A 16928-nucleotide genomic window follows, 5' to 3' on the forward strand; every position below is an offset into this window, starting at 1 on the left:
CCCCCCAAGTTCCCACAGTGTTACCTGCCTCCCCAGTGCTCCCGCACCCTTCCCTGCTGCCAGGCTTTTCAGCAGGAAACGCCAAACTTCAGATTTTGACCAAGATCTGGCTTAGTGTGTGTCTGCTTCCCTGCCACGTCCCCGCTGCATTCGACTTTTGGGGAGATTGTCCCCTTAGCTCTGTTTCCCCTCCTGAGGCACTGGCAGTAGCTGGTGCCCTTGCAGATTTCTGGGAGGGAGCTCTAGACCAAGAAAAGCCAGAGACCAAAGGATGGATCTGTGTCTCCTGCTTCCCCCAACTTATTCCATGTCTTACTGGGGAGCTCAGCCGACTCCCTGGGCAGTGTGCAGTTTCCCTGATAGCCCAGTCTGGGCAGGATAACCTCAGCCGCCCCCTCTTTGCGCGGGGAGCGAAGCCAGAAGGGCAGTGCACCAGATGGAGACTTGTGCTGGAGGTCCTGCATCCCACTCCAGCAGCCATGCATCTGACTGCAGTGCTTAGCTGCCTCCTTCCTCTGTGCTTCCCCGCGGGTCATGGATGGAGGGCACTGAACACAGCACTAATTCTGCCAATGCCAGAGAGTGTGGTAAGGGGTCTTCAGGCCCAGCTCCCTCTCTTTCTATAACAGTACCGCCCCCATATTCCTGGCTGAGATCTCCTGGGGAACACAGGCCCATCTGTCCCATGTGGATCCTATGCTGTAGAGAGGGGTAGAGCTTTTGGGGAGCCCATCCCTGAGTCCCAGGCCAGAACCTTCCTGGAGAAAGCCAGAAGTGTTCCCCATGCAGGAAGGGAGACACTAAGCCCTGCCTCTTTGAGGGCAGAGAGGCCACTAGTCACTTGAAAAATGTTTGGAGAAATATCTATGCCCAGTCTTTCTCCCTACCTCTGAAGCAGGATCCTAGGGGCAGATTCCCAAAGGGGAAATATATCACCACCAGTTCCCCTGCTCACCTACAGAGAGTGCTACATGGCAGATCCATGCGGGGAAAGCCAGGCTACAGACATGTGCTGGTTGCTTTGGTTATGTGCATGTGTACACACAAAAGGGAATTCTTCCTCCTTATGGGAGAGAGGCCGGCTGTCTGGATCAGAATTAGGGGATCCAGCAATAATATTGGATAATTTATAAGGCTCGACTCTTACAGGCAGAGTACTGTGGAACTACGGAGGTCTGCAGCTGCTGTAGACCAGGGGTAGCTATATATCCCACTCCTCATGCTCCTTTAGAACAGTGGTTCTCAACCAGGAGTCGGGAGCCCTGGGGGGGCCGCGAGCATGTTTCAGGGGGTCCGCCAAGCAGGGCCGGCGTTAGACTTGCTGGGGCTCAGGGCAGAAAGCCAAAGCCCCACCGCAAGGGGCTGAAGCCCAGGGCCCAGAACCCTGCCACCCGCGGCTGAAACCAACGCCTGGGCAGTGGAGCTTTGTGGGGCCCCTGTGGCGTGGGGCCTCAGGCAATTGCCCTGCTTGCTACCCCCCAACGCCAGCCCTGGCTTTTGTGTACAGAAAACTAGTTCCTGTGCGATAGGTGGGCTGTGGAGTTTTTCTAGCATGTGTGGGGTGCGGGGGGGAGCGCTCAGAAAGAAAAAGGTTGAGAACTCCTGCTTCAGAAGACGTAAGAGGGGGCTGGGGGGTTCCTGCCACATCTAAATAATGGGAGTATTGGGCTGTCATCTCCAGCTGCTGCTGCAGGTCACCACATCCTAATGTCCAGGTTTCTGTTCCTGGCTTCTGTTGCAGGTTCTGTTTTATATGGGTTCTTATGCCATGTTGATCATCGTGGCTTGACATGCATCAGTGCTGCTACCTCCAGCTCCTCCTCTCTGTAGCTGGCCATGGAATGAGAAGCGGGACAACAGCCCAGGGCTGGAAGAACAAGCAGGCTCCCACCATTTTTCTTTCTAGCCCCTGCCCTCCATGTTATAAGGCTGGAAGGTTCTTCAGTTTGCAGCCAGTCAAATTCAGCCTGGTGTCGCTAACAAAGATAACGATGGCTCTTGTCCTTGCTGGTCAAGGACACTCAGCATTTCTCTCTGGGGGAGATTTTTACATGAAAAAGTGACTGCCTCACCGTACAGCCCTTCACAGGCACCCAGGTGCAGGCAAGCGTTACCTCAACCCTAGTTCCCGGGGGCCTCGAAGCTTGCAGGTGGTCTCAGACTAACCCCCCCCCCTCCAACCACCACCAAAAAAATAAGTATGAAGTGTTATCTGAGGTAATCTGAGAGCGTAAGTGCCTCTGCCTGCTCTGGCAAGCAATGCCAACGTGAGTGAGCAGCACTGCAAGGAGGGTCCCTCTCGACCTGCCAGTCCCACAGCATAGCAGGATAGAAATCAGTATGACAAGGGCACATGGGGCTTTGGGCAAATCACCTCCCAGCTCTTACTCATACAATGGGAAACTTTTTGCAAAGCTGAGGCCGTTCAGAGTCATCGGAAAAGTTGACTGACTATCCTGGCTCCTGACAGATGCTATAGCAAGGAACTCGGGTCACATGGCAAGTTGAAGCAGTCCCCGGGTTATGGGCACAAACGGGACACTGCAGAGGCTGTACTCTGTGAAATTGTTCCATTCCCAATCTCAGGCAACCCACGGAAATGCAAGAATGTGACTGAAAACCATCCACCATCTACTTCAGGTTGGGGCAATAGAACTAATTTCCCCTCTTGTTTCTAGCCTCAGAGAGTTTGGAACAAACGGAGCATAGATCTGCCTGAAGCATGTGAGCCAGTTCCAGTGGGAGGTTTATCTTTGCGTTCCTGTCTTACCATCCCTCAGATAATTGTTCCACTCTGCCACGGGATAGCAAATTCCCCTCCTCCCCCAACATGGATAAACACTATTTGATCTGACAAGTGCTCCCAGGGCCTCTTTCAGAATCATGGTATATTAATACTGGTTTTGAGGAAGAAAGAAATATACTTTATTTTCCTAGACATTTTTTTCTGATCATGGCACTGTACAAAGAGAAAGCTGAAACATAGCGATACAGGTTCTGGAATATCAAGGGTTACATTCTTGTTCTGATTGTGACAGTCAACACATCTGATGGGGTTTTCATGGATAAACGGAGAAGAATGTGATCCGCCCTATCCCAGAGAGAAATAACGATTCCTGATCTCGGTGGCGTAAGCTTCCTATCTCTGCATTGCCCCTCAAGAGGGAGGCGAAAACCAAGACTGAAATGGCAGAAATTAGAATAAGCAGAATGGAACCTGCCCCCGATGCATCCAGTCATTCAAAGTCAACTTGAGGGGCTGATGATTGACCTGTTGGCAAATGGAAACAGCAAAGTGCCCTGTGGCCTTTCTGTGTGTCAGGACCTGGGAGGTGGTGAATGGCCTCCTGCAAAGTTGGGCAAAGTATCTGCTCTACGCCTTTTCCACTGCTCCCCAGGAGTGTACAAATGATCAAAAGCAGAGAACAGCAGTGATGCTGTTGAAGAGGTTATGGCTCTCTGGTCTGTGGGCCTTCGGCTGTTTCTAGCTCATTGTTTGCTATTACCAAAACCAGTCCTGCATCCAGGAGGAGACAGATTCGAAGTGGGTACTTGGATGAAGTGATTTAAAACGCTCATGGACCCTCAAAGAAGTTGCAAAGTAGAACTTATTCTCCTTGCTGTGCAAAGTGCATAGCTTAGCTAGCATGTAACTCAAATGAAGCTTAGCCATGAGTTCCTCCAGGAGGACGTTAGTGTGGGTATAGGACTGCCAAGCCCAAAAGTCAAGTCTCAGGAGTATAATGTTCAAGAAAAGGAAGTTTTGTATGAATCCCGGCATTAAATATTTCATGAGGGTAACAACCCACAACCGTGGAACCTCATACCGCTCCTTATGGCATTACCCAGGTTGAACCCCTGCAGGAGTTGTCTTGGTTTATTATTCGAGTAGACCTCCTGACAGCTACTGTCTCCAATCAGAGAAGTTTTTGAAGTTGGGAGCTTTGATGAGACCCAGTATTGTCCTTCTAATTCAGACACGTAGTTCTGAACTCTCAAGGCATTGATTCCCAGAGTAAGTTCAGACATTTTTCTTCCTTCTGTTAAGCATCAAAATACAGTCTTTAGGGGCACTGACAGTCTTTGGGTAGAGAAGTCTTGTCTCCTGTATTGAGATCCTTTAGGTGCTCATCAAAACATGCATTCACCATAATGCTATGTATATGTCATCCAGTCTTTTTCCGATGCCTTTTTTGGAGGGTTGTGGGTAGGGAGCAGAAATCTTCTCCACACCTTAATGCCCAGGGGAATATGGAGGATATATAGTGTACCTGCTTTGGGATGTTCATATTTAAAGGATGATCCTGCTTTCAACCCTGGAGGCAAACTGCTGTGAAGATCCCAGTGTAAGGGATCTGTGGACCTTAGCACAAGGAAGAACAGGACAATTCATCTGTCCTGACCTGAAAACTTCCTTTCTGTGAGTAATAAGGTCCACAGATCAGGCCCACCCTGGGACAAACGGATCAACCAAAGTAGAGAAAGAAACTGACATACAAAGATTCAGGATTGTCTCGGGGAATTCTCCATGCTCTGCAATAAGAGAAATTGTTGTACTTTTTCGCATGTTTAACACAGTCTGTAGTTCAGGACAGTAGAACTGAATTCTCCTGGCTTTGGAAGCTCTCTCAACTGGAGGGAATGTCAGAGGGCAGGGCATTCCCCTGCTTGCCATGACTGACAGGTCTGGTTCTGCTCCACGCTGTACGCAGGCTGAAGTACCTATTGTAACAGATCTGCAGACTTCATTACTTGAATCCAAGAAATTTTCAGGTGAGCACAGTCGTATTTTCACAACCTAGTGTTGTTCTCAGTCATAATGGACTGTCTTCTTCTGTGTCCATCATAACCACTGATCAGAACCACTCCTAGGAGCAGATAGGCCCAATGGTCTGAATAAAGACCTTAGATCCAAATGGCTCCTTGGTTCTTTGGGAATTCTGGCTGAGCCATTGACTCAGTGTGTGACCTTGATAATCCAGTTGATCTTGTGCTTTTTTTAACCCAGCTGGAAAATTTGGTGAAGGAACCTCTCTAATAAAACCAGCTATTTGTTTCCCAGGGAAAGAAATCGCACGATACACTAACTTTTATTTTGGATGGCATCAGTGCATGATCTCCACACCCTCTGCAGAGTTGAGTAGCGGAGAGAGATGAAGAGATCTGGGCAAGAGAGAGAAAGAGCTGTTTTTTATTGTATTCCTTAAATTTGTTTAAAGCACCTCTGGAAATGTCTAGTTATTTGCATATTCGTATAAAAATAGTTTGAACTTCTAAGGAATTGGACGATTGATGAGGCAGAGAGTTCCAGGCACTAGGAGCTGCAGAGGAAAAGGCTCTTGTCTGATTAGAGGCGTATCATGTGACGGGGCAGAGATGGGGAGAGGAGAAAAAAGAATGAGGTAAGATGCAGGATTAGCTGGGGGAAGGCCACCAAGAGCTTGAAAACAAGCAGAATTCTATTCTTTTTAGGGGCTTTATCCAGCCCCCGACACCCTAGTGTCTGAGTGCGTCACGATCACTAATGGATTTGATCCTCACAGCCCCTCTGGGAGGCCAGGGACTATTATCCCTGTTTTGAGGGCAGGAAGCCGAGGCACCGGGTGGCATAAGGGACTTGCTTAATGTCACCCAGGAAGTCTATGGCTGAACTGGGAATTGAACCCAGGTCTTCCAGCGCCTGGACCTAGATCTTCTTTGCTTTGCTTTTTAAATGAGATCTAAGCCCAGCGGCATTGCTTTGAGCCCAAGGAACGGGAATCCCATTTCTATGTGTCTCAGGAGGGTGGGCAGCAGCATCCTGGGAGACATGAAGAGCTGGAGCTCGGGGAGGCCAAAGGCAGAGAGGAGGAAGGCAGGGCTGGGGACTTCTTTCCAAATCATCATTCGTGTGACTCTTGAAGAAGAATGTAAAACAAAGGCCCTGAAAACCTCCTGTGCAGTGCTACTGCTAGCAGAGGGCACACCTAGCCGTGGACTCCTGGGGAACAGATTGCTTGTGGGCAGGATAGCTAGATCCAAGAAGAACCTTGTCTGAACCCTTTGATACGTTGTTATTGGTTTATCTTGGTCTTAGTCCAAGGATAGCATCTCCTGCTGACTGTGCGGGGAGAAGCAGCCTGCACAGATGCAGACTTCCTTGGGCACTGACCAGTTGAACCAGTTCTTTCACACTCTCCAGGAACTAGAAGTGTTTCCAAAATAAGCAGTGCAAAGAAATTCCATCTGGAGTCCGTCATTCTCTAGTTTGCTGAGGCAGCTCTCAAAGTGGAGGGGCTCTGATAAGGTGAGAGGATTACCTGCTTCACAGTCCTTGACCAAGGCTCATCTCCATGCCACCCCTGGTGGATTCTGTCACATGAGCAAAAGCGGATGTATTCATAATGCGGGGCAGTCAGTGAGAGATCTCAGAGCCCTCTCAGTTAATCTGGCTTTCGCTTAACTGTGACCACAGCCGTATAATCTCGTTGGGTTTGTTTTACACTTTACCTGAGGATTTAGAATGATTGACGTTAAGAGACGGGAAAAGATTTTTGGATCATCTGGTCCTTCTTGCAGGGACCAGTGCAGGACTCTTCCTTACTCTGATGACATCTAGTGTTTTGTCGAGGGTAGTGTTAAATGCTTCCAAAGGTGAACTGCAGAGCAACAGACATGCCAATTTCCTTCTCTCTGCTGGGGGGGCTGGAGCCTAATCAGTTAGTTAAGTCAGTCTAGCTTGGGCTCTTTGATGACATTGTGTATTTTCCTTTTTTGCCCACTCTGGGTCTGAGATTGGTGGCAATTCAGTCTCCTTGGGAAATAGATCTTGTCTTTAACTGTTGGTTTTCCTTTCCTCTGCCTATCACGGAACTTTACTTTTAAAACCTGACCTCACCCTATCTCCACCCCACTCAGTTTGGTGACTAAGGCATAGTCTATCTTTAGACCCCCGTCCTGGTTATGGTTTTCTTACAACATGGCTGTCCCCTGACTCAGCTAAAAATGGTCAAAAACTGTACTGTAGATTGGAGCTTAGTCCAGCATCTTAACTCAGTTACAGGCACACAGCCAAGGTCCTGCCTGTCCTGTAGCTTTACCATTTACTATCAGCTCCTGTGACTCAGTTACTGGTTGTAGCACAGATTGTATCTCTCAGTGCTCCAGCGTTCCTGGCTAGATAAAAGAGGGAGCAGCCAGGGAGGGAGCCGTAGAGGGTCTAGCACTATAGTCTTGTGCAAAGAAAACCTCCCATGTCCCTAACACCCCAGTGATGAGAGAGACAAGGGAGAGGACGGGTGATATGTTGTATTGGCCCAACCGACCAACTTCGCTTGGTGAGAGAGACAACCTCACCCATTGCTTCTCTAATATCCTGGGACCAGGACAGCTACAGCACCCCTGTAGTACTCCATTTTAGATCTCCAGCTACTGGTCCTATAAAAGGCTGTTGAACAAGCCTTATGGAAATACTCCCATATCTGGCTGCCCTGGTGTTGTGGCTTGTGAGCCTGGGGGTCCCAGCATACAGAGCCTCACCTTAAATCACCCTTCACTCGAGAAGGATCAGATACAATCTACAGCCCATTTTTAAATCCAGCCACAGTGTCTGGATCGAAGTGCCTGTGGCAGTGAATTCCACAGGTTAACATCGCTCTGCATAGGGCAGAGTTAGGGTAATAATTGGAGATATACCAATCTCCTAGAACTGGAAGGGACCTCGAAAGGTCATCGAGTCCAGCCCCCTGCCTTCATTAGCAGGACCAATTTTTGCCCCAGATCCCTAAGTGGCCTCCTCAAGGATTGAACTCACAACCCTGGGTTTAGGAGGCCAATGCTCAAACCACTGAGCTATCCCTCCCCCTTCCAGTCTTAATGTTGATAATTTTGACAGATCGTATTGATATTTACTTTTAAGCATTTTTCTATTTTTATCCATTTAAATTTTCACTGTTGCACAAAATGATGGATTGAAATTAAAAAAGTTAAAGCTTTGTAACTTAAAACTCAAATTGTCCAACATCACATGTCAAAATACACAAATTAAATAGCCTTACACCAAACCCCAGCAGGTTCTCGAGCAGCATCTTTCTTACTTTGCCTCTCTGTACATTTCAGTTATTATCCTTGGAAATATTCATTGAGGACTTGTGTGTGTTCAGTGAAATCAGCATTTATTGATAAAAGTCCAAGCCTCCCATTTCCTTTCATTCCTTTCCTTTCACTTTCAATGTCCTGTCCTTTAAGATTAAGGTGTCTCTGTGTTCTCTTGCTAGTAGACAGCGGTGAGAAGGAAGAGGGACTGGCCAATTTGATGATGTCCTTGCAAAAGCTGAATACCTCAATCAAGCCCCCCCCCCCTTCACTTCTTCTTTCTAACCCAAGTAACACTCCTCTTTGCATTCTCCCATTACATTTAAATCTCCCCGTGACCCCAATCACCCTCAATTTCTTTCTCTGCAGCTCTTCAGTCTCTGCTCTCTCTTTCTTGAGGTCAGGCCATCAAAACTCAATTCTCTTTCAGTCCAGGGCACCTGCTGGTGTGCAGGGGACCACCCTGTCTTTTAGGGGTGAGTTCTGTTTCTGGGTTGCCCTGAAGCAGACATAAGAGCTGTGTGTGCAATGCAAGACACGTTTCTGTTACAAGGCGAGGTTCTTGCCCCTGTGCTCTTCAGGACTGTGGTGGGGGAAGATTTTCAAAGGCACGTAACTCCCACTGAAAGTCAATGAGAGTTAGGCACCTGACTTCCATTTGTGCCTCTGAAAATGTTTGGCTGTCTCCTCTCTCTGCCTTGGTTACGCCTACCAGAAATCCCTCTGGATCCCCCTGCCCCAGTGACCCTTGTAGCTTCAGGTGAGTGTGTGGAGACCCCTGTCTAAAAGCTCTTTGTTTTTACAGTTCGCCAGTTCCTTCAGCGTGGCATCAGCCCCAATTTGTACAATGAAGATGGCCTCACTGCATTGCACCAGGTAAGCAGCCTTCCCAGTTCCCTGTTGGCAAGAGCCCTTTTCAGTTACCGAGCCTTCCGCGCAATCTGTTCTTCTGCCGCGCTCACTTTTCAGTGTCCAGTCCCCTCACTTCTCCTGTTCAGTGCTCCTCTTGCATCCCCCAGGTGCTCTCTGGGCTCCTAACTTACCTTCACTTCCTCCAGCCGCATTGAGTTGGGAGGCTGTGAGATCACCAAGGCAGTGCCTAGCCAGTCCTGTGCTAGTAACTGAGGTAGAAATCTGTCCTGACTCCCCTTCTTTCTCTGTCTCCACCTTCTAGCTAAATGTGTCCCTTTGCCAGCTCACTCTTCTCACTGCTCGCCAATCCCTTACTGTGGAGAGTAGCTGCACCAACTGTCAGACACCAGCTTTGCAGGAGGGAAGGGCTGAGAAACAGGGTCACTATTTTTCTTGGTCACAACAGCTTTAAACTGAGTTGAAGCTGCAGGTTCTAGACGTGACTCTGGAGGCAGCACCGGGTGGTTCCAGAGGGATCATTCCTATTTTCTTATCCCCCAATACCCCAACTCCTTGGATCCTTGAAATTAGAGATGCTGGTGCCGCAGGCGACGACATCTCTCACTGCAGCTAATAACTGCTTCTGATGGCCTAGATCTGGGCTCTCGAGATGCTGAAGAAAAGGCAGAGTTTTCTCGCCTCTTGGGCTGGGAACACTGGCGAGGGAGGGACCGAGTGTCAACTGGAAGCTACAAGGTGGTGCTTTAGCAACCACAGAGAGGAGTGCAGCTTGAAAAGAAGGTAGATTTTTCTCCCCCAATGAACATAACATATATAAATTATTTGCTGAGTTTATCACTCACAATGGTTCCTGCACTTCAGAGCATTTACAGTCTCTCTCAATGATGATAATAAAATGTCTCACTCTTCTCTAGCACCATCCAGTGCTTCTCAAAGTGATCTCTCTCTCTCTCTCTCTCATGTCTTCATGACCCCGCTGTGATCCAGGGAAGTTCTGCTGTTCGGAGTGTGAGTTCTCTGAGCCAGGAATTCCTTTATAGCTCCAAGCACACGATTGGTGCTTTTATCTAGATCTGTCTGTCAAAACAAATGCATTTTACAACTTTGGCACTGAGGTGAAGTGACTTTATTCACTGCATATTAGTTATGGAGCTGGGAATAGAACCCAGGAGTCCTGACTCCTTGTTCTGTGCTTTAGCCACAAGCTGGTCCTTCCCCAGCAAACTTTGATCTAAAGGTTACAGATGATCTGGTGAATAGCTGTTTTTTGGACCCATTACAAATTAACATGGAATGAACCACAGCTTCTAAAACTCATAATTGCTAATCATCTGTATGGTATAGCTGCCACAAACCATAATCATTGGTACCTCCTATAGCCACAAAAATCTCCCCCTCACCTAGCAGCCTTGAATCACCCCCCATATCGTGATGCCTGTAACTGTAGAGCTAAGTAAATAACCAAGCAGCAAAATGCAACGGGGCATTCACCCCTAGAGTGTCCTGGGGGCAGCAAAGAGTGAGCCACTGGAGCAGTAACTGTTACCGCTGCAGGCACTTCCTAGAGGCTGACGACTGGCTCAGAGCAGTTAATGGCCTGAGACACAGCGGAGTCTCCTTGCTTCGCTTGTGGGAATTCTCTCCATTACGTCTCTCTTCAGAAGTCTGCTCTGAGGAAACAGACTCTGGTCCCCTCTCATCATCTGACTTCTCTCCTTTCACTGTCCTTGCCTGGCGCTGGCTCGTGCACTTTTTCATTAAGCTCAGGTTCAGTGAAACTCTTTCACAGACTCGCCTAGTCGAGACTTCCACTGGCAACTTCCTCAGAGGCCAGTGGCAGCATTTCAGTGAGCCGGAGCTAGCTGCAGCCACCCTCACTTTTAATAGGTAGAAGGAGCTGGTGGAGGTTCTGCTTTGAAATGCTCCGTCTTGAGCCGAGGATCTGTAACTACTCTGGCATCACTGTGGAGGGTACAATAAAACCCGTTCCTCAGTGTTTAACAGCAGTCAAAAAAGCAAAGACGACATTAGGCTGTGTCAGGAAAGGGATGGAGAGCAATGCTGAGAATACGCTGGTGCCGTTCCATAAATCACTGCTCACTGGCCCTCACTATGTTCAGTGGAGTTCTCTGTCCCCAGAAGGACATAGCAGAAATAGAGAGGAGGTTCAGATACCGATGGCAGAAATAGAGACCTGGAAAGAGTTCTGTATGAAGAGAAACTGGAGAAGGGCTGGATAAGAGAGGGTAAAACAGAGGTATACAAAATACCACATGCTGTAGAGAAGGCAGTAGGACCACTAGCTAGCCTTGAGGCAAAGGGTTTGCATTACAGTTACATGAGCAGTGAGAACATCCCCAATTAAATTAGATAGGATGAAAACAATTGCAGGACTATAAACTCCCCTCCCTCAGGCATGAGGCAGCCACTAGCTGTGGGGGTAAGGAAGAAACTTCTCTGATGGGCAGGTTATTGTGTAATTGTCCACTGCAAATTTTCATCTTCCTCTGCAGCAGACGGTGCTGGACTCAGTGAATCACTTGTCTCATTTGGCATGGCAGTTCCTAGGTGTGGATAGTCTGATGTGTGTGGTGTGGCCTGAGTGTGTTTGCTTTGATTAGCTGCTAAAAGGAACATGCATAAATCCTCGTGAAAGCTGCATGATGCTCCTCGGCAGCAGAGAGAGGCTGAGTGACTAGTGTTTACAAACCCTGAGCCAGCAATCTCTGTGCTGAGACAAGCATGTGTATTGACATACCCAAATGAGAACAGCAGACGCTTGGATTGACCCCAAAGGAATTAGAGGGTTGTAAATGGCCCAGCAATCTAGTAGCAATATAATCAAATACCCCCAGCATGTCTCTTGGCAGGGTTGCCACTTTTTACAATGTGTTTAGACAGGCTTGTGTATCATGATGTTCTGACACCCTCCAGCCAGTGTTGTTCCATCATGACTCTTGATAGACTGACATCAGGACCTGCTAATGGCTCTGCAAGCAAGATACAAGATCATCCAATCCACCCTGGTGACTCCAGGCCAGGGGCAACCGAGGAGGGCTGAGAGAAGCAGTGTTCTCGCCCCCAGTCCCAGCCAGGAAGGGTGGTGATGGGTTGGAGGGGGCTCAGAGAAGAGCCATGTGAATGATTCAGGGATTACAAGACCTGCCTTATGGCAATGGAATGAAAGAACTCGGTCTAGTCATCTTAACAGAGAGAAGGCGAAGGGGTGACTTTATCAGTCTATAAGTACCTGCCTGGGGAACAAGTATTTTATAACGAGCTCTTCAGTCTAGCAGAGGAAGGGCTGACAGGATCCAGTGGCTGGAAATTGAACGAGACACATTCAGATGGGAAATAAGGTGTCGATTTTTAACAGCGAGAGTAATTCACTATTGGAAGAGGTTACCAAGGGGCATGGTGGAGTCTCCATCACTGACCATTTTAATATCCAGACTGGCTGTTTTTCTAAGCGATCTGCTCTAGGAATGACTTGGGGGCAGGTCTCCAGCCTGTGTTACACAGGGGGTCAGACTAGGTGATCACAATGGTCCCTTCTGGCCTTGGAATCGCTGAATGAATGTCGAACACCCCCATTACACTGCTAATCCCCATGAAATGTCTGCTGCCTCAGGTGTGCACGATAATAGCAAATGAGTGTATTTCACACTAGCTGTTTCTCCCACGGGCTTTTCCCCTCGTGCTGGATACAAGGCAACAGGGGCTTCACAGTGTAAACACCTGGTGAATAATAGCCAGTCGCAGTGGTTGTCTACACTGCCACTTTTGTCGGTATCACTTATGTTGCTCAGTGGGGTGAAAAAACACCCTCCTGAGCCACATACGTTACACCGACAGATGTGCCGGTGTGGGCCGCGCTGTCGGGAGAGCTTCTCCCCATCATAGCTACGGCCGCTTGTGGAGATGGTCTTGTGTGTCGACCCATCGCACAGCGCGGCTACGTGAGCACTCTTACAACGGTGCCGCTGCAAGCTCGCTAGTGTACACGTGGCCTTAGGTCTGACTGGGGTGTTAATATTTTAGCCTACGTGACTAGTTCAGCAGTGAAGCCTGCCTGTTCCGTGCGGTGAGTCACGTTGTGCCGGTGGGTGCCTGGGCGTCTCGCCTGGTGTGGAGCACTGTGCTGTGTGCAGAGACTGCCGTTAACGCCACACGTGCACAGCAACGGAGCTCCAGCCCCTTTATCTGTGCAGTGGGCTTGGGCGTCTTAGTTCTAGTCAAGAGAGTCTGCGGTGGCTGGTGCTTTGGTTTTCAGCTCACTCCCTGCTCATCTGCTTGAATTTGGCTTCCCAGGGTCCAAAAAGACCAAACCTCCCATTTCAGGTGGCTCCAACCTCCCAACTTGGCGTAAAGGAGCTTTTGCCACTGACTTCAGTAGGAAGAGGATCAGGCCCACAGTGATCTGAGCTCTTCCAGGTTCCCTCCAGGGCCCTCGTTTCCACTCTGCTCCCTATCCCCTGCTCCTTTCCTTTCTCTGACACCCTCCTTCACCCTCTGTGAGCTGGAGAATGTCCTGGTGCCAAGCCACCAGTCCCCAGGATGCACTGAACTCTTGGGAGAACATAATGCCTGCGCCCTCTCCACCCTCCTGCAGGCCAGGACTTCCCGTGCTCCGAGCGACGACAAGGCGGGAGCTCTTTACGTGGGCTGCAGATGGTACTGCAGAGGGGTTAGGTGCATTGTTGGCCTGTCAGTCCATCATCAGGCAGGAATTCGCAGTATGAATCCACCCCTCTGCGCTACGAACCGCTCAGAGCAATGTCCCCTTCACACCATCTAACGAGCCTGGTTCGCTCCCACCTCCTTTCCCAGGAGCCCTTCTGGTGGGTGTTTGCAGTGCCCAGGAACCGCCAGGGGCTAAGCTGTCAGTTGGGGGGTAGAAGTTCCCTGCCCCTGCTCTGGACCAACAGGCTACAACAACACTGTGTACTGCCCCCTCCTGACATGCAGGGTCCCTCCCTTAGTCACAGGCAGGCCGGCATCCTCCTGGCGGCCAGCACAGGACGCTGTTGCCTTGCCTTGGTTTGCTGGGAGTAAGCAAGTCCCATCTTAAAGGCTGCTTATAAACCTGAACCAAGACCCCTTCAAAAGGAGACTGGGCTCTGCAGGTTGCTGGTTCATGGACGTCCGAGACAGAGACCTATTGGGCCCCCACCTCCACCAGGCCCAGGGACGAACACAGATGGTTCCCTGCGGGGGGTTAAAAATCAGCACCTGGGTAGTGGCCCAGAATCATTTCTACCGGTCTGCTCTCTAGTGCTGTGCGGGAAATGCTGTGGCCTTCGCTCCAGAGATCTCAAAGCCCTTTGCAGACATCAGTGAATTTATCCTCCCAAGTCCTGTGTGAGCCTGGTCACTAGAGTTAGCTCATTGCACAGAGGAGGAAGGGACTTGCCCATAGTTACCCAGCAAGTCCGTAGCCAGGCTGAGACTAGGAGCCAGGAGTCCTGGCTGCCTGTCCCGGGCTCTAGCCAGGTGAATTGGGCTTTCAGTCCTGGTCCCAGTGGCTGAGATCCACCTCACAAGCCATTCCCACGAAGTAGCCAAGGACTGGCAGAGCCATGGAGCCCGAACTCCCACCCCCTCAGAGGGGCTCCCTCCAGGGTAGGTCTAAGGGTAATCGATGGAGGTCTGCAGTGAGGGGGCAGCAGCTGGACCTTTCCTGCAACAACAGGGCCTGTTCCTCTAGGCCTGTCAGTGGTGTTAACTCCCGGGTCCCAGCCACAGTAACCGCCTGTGTTCTGCTCCCTCTCGCGTTAGTGCTGCATCGACGACTTCGGGGACGTGGTCGCGCTGCTGCTGGAGGCCGGCGTGGATGTCAATGCCTGTGACAGTGAGCTCTGGACGCCGCTGCACGCCGCCGCCACCTGCGGGCACCTGCACCTGGTGGAGCTGCTGATTAACCAGTACGCGGGTTCCTAGGCGTGCCATGCAGGGGAGCGTGACCGGGGGGGGTGGCCTTCTCCCCCTAGGGGAGAGGGTCTGCAAACAGACCAGCCTGAGGTGGGGAAGGAGGCGGAGGAGTTAGGGTTCGTGAAGCGACCTACCAGGTGCCCCATAACAGAGCGATGTATTCCCAGAAGGAGACAGTTCTAGCAGCTGCTCTGGCATTCAGAGGGTCCCCGGGGCAGTAACCCTGCAGCCTTGGGCAGGAAAGGTGCTTGGCCTGAGGGCACCCAGAACTGCTTAGAATCCTCCCTGGCACTGGGATTGCTACGCCCGACCTAGCTTTGAGTCAAGGGAAGTGAACCTGGCACAGGATAGTCTGACAAAATTAGCCCAGCCTGGGGTGATTCCTGCACCCGGAGAGGCTCTGACTGTTTCTGTCCCAGTCTCTCTCCCCCCCCCCCCCTCCTGCCCTCGACCTCAAGGAGACCTCTGGGCAGCTTGAAAGCTTCTCTCTCCCCAGGAGAAGTTGGTCCAATCAAAGATAATACCTCCCCCACCTCGACCAACTACTGCAGATCTGTCCACCCGCCGCAGTTCCACTCACCCCCCCGCAGCCCCGGTCCTGACTCTGGAGCACCCCCTGCTGTCCAGTCCTCATACTTCCTTATGCAGTCGCTGAGCTCCGTCAGGGATGATTTGCTGAATGCCCCCTAGAGTTCCTGTACCTAGCCTGGGCATCTCCCTTTCCTGTGACCCAAGCCAGGTTTGAACCCCGAGGGTTTCAAGCCGGAGTATTAACCCTCGGGGGCTTGCCTCCCCTGGAACAGTTGCATCTGTTTCAGCCTGCTTATTTCCCCTCCCCTCCAAGCGAAGTCACGTTGTCAGACTCCACTGTAGTTGTTTGGAACCCGGCTTGTCGGGTGTAAATGTTTAATGGGGGTGTATTGTTGACCAGGTAACCCAATCTGCCTCCGGCTGGGCTGGGCTGCCTGCAGGAATCTCCTGTCAGTGGGGCCTTGGCCCGTCTGCAGCTGGACGAGGCAGTTTGCATCAGTAAATGCTCTGCTGCTCCTCTTGCTGTTCAGCGTGACCAGTTATGAAAGGCCTTCCCCCATCACTCCCTGCCCAGGAGGGGCTGGGATTTGAATGCCAACTGCCTGCTGATCCCCCAGCACCTCGAGGCAGCCTGCCCTGGCCTGCAGTCCTCATGGCGCCCTGGTCGCTGGGCAGCACCTCAGCTGAGTCTGTGTTTGAAAGCTGGAAGTAGAGTTAGGAGAATGGTGGGTGCGTAAATCGGGGGCCGCCTGGGGAGGGCAAAGCGTAGCCAGGAGGAGTTAGCCTGGGTGGGTAAATGGGGATGAGCAGGCTCCTGAAAGAACAGGGGTAACATGGGCTTCTTTAGCATCTCCTCAGACACCAGACCTGCAACCCCCACTGCCTGGATTTCTGTGCACCCCCAGAGCCTCTTTGAAAACCTTCTCGGGAGCAGACTCATTTCCACAGCCACCTCCTCATCCTTCTCCCAGGGACATCAGTGTGGGAAACAGGAATAGAGCTGCTCCTTCCCCGGGGGAGTCCAGCAGTCCCATCACCGGGGGTGGTGCTGGAGAGGAGGGCAGGGCCCTGGAGGGAGACCGCAGGGCTGTGCTGAAGAAGCAGCAGCCGGACTCTTGAGGAGCGGGGATCCTGTTTCATGTAGCCGTCCCTTGCTGAGAGAGGAGGCGGGACAAGAAACCCAATCTACAAGACAGGCAGAATCGTGCCCATGGAGAATGTTTTCCAGAAGCCGTTGGTGGCTCTTTAATGACAATAGCTCCTTGTATCTGTTACACTAGCTGCCCAGCGGCACAGGGGTGCTGTGCGTGGCATTACCGTGGGCACAGCAGAGAGGCAGCCACCTGCCTTGTTTCCTCACTGTTTATTTCTTTTCCTTCCCCTGCCCAGTGGTGCCAATCTCCTGGCAGTGAACACAGATGGGAACATGCCGTATGACCTCTGCGAGGACGAGGTGACACTGGACTACATTGAAACGGCCATGGCAGATCAGGGTGAGTCTCCCCAGTCCCAGGCTGGTG

The 16928-nt window shown here is 50.8% G+C and overlaps 1 protein-coding gene across 4 annotated transcripts in view; it reads left to right on the forward strand.

Moving 5' to 3' along the window:
* Window positions 1-16928, forward strand: part of PPP1R16A (protein phosphatase 1 regulatory subunit 16A) — a 68800-nt gene that overhangs the window by 41457 nt on the left and 10415 nt on the right. For 3 of the 4 annotated variants that reach the window (XM_045006399.1, XM_045006398.1, XM_045006401.1), the window contains 3 exons: window positions 8879-8949; window positions 14725-14870; window positions 16798-16901. In XM_045006399.1, coding sequence (XP_044862334.1) covers window positions 8879-8949; window positions 14725-14870; window positions 16798-16901 — 321 coding nt within the window. The remainder of the gene's footprint in view (window positions 1-8878; window positions 8950-14724; window positions 14871-16797; window positions 16902-16928) is intronic. The other variant, XM_045006402.1, reaches the window with a different exon arrangement.

Source organism: Mauremys mutica, chromosome 2 (assembly GCF_020497125.1).
Source record: "Mauremys mutica isolate MM-2020 ecotype Southern chromosome 2, ASM2049712v1, whole genome shotgun sequence".
Taxonomy (NCBI): domain Eukaryota; kingdom Metazoa; phylum Chordata; order Testudines; family Geoemydidae; genus Mauremys; species Mauremys mutica.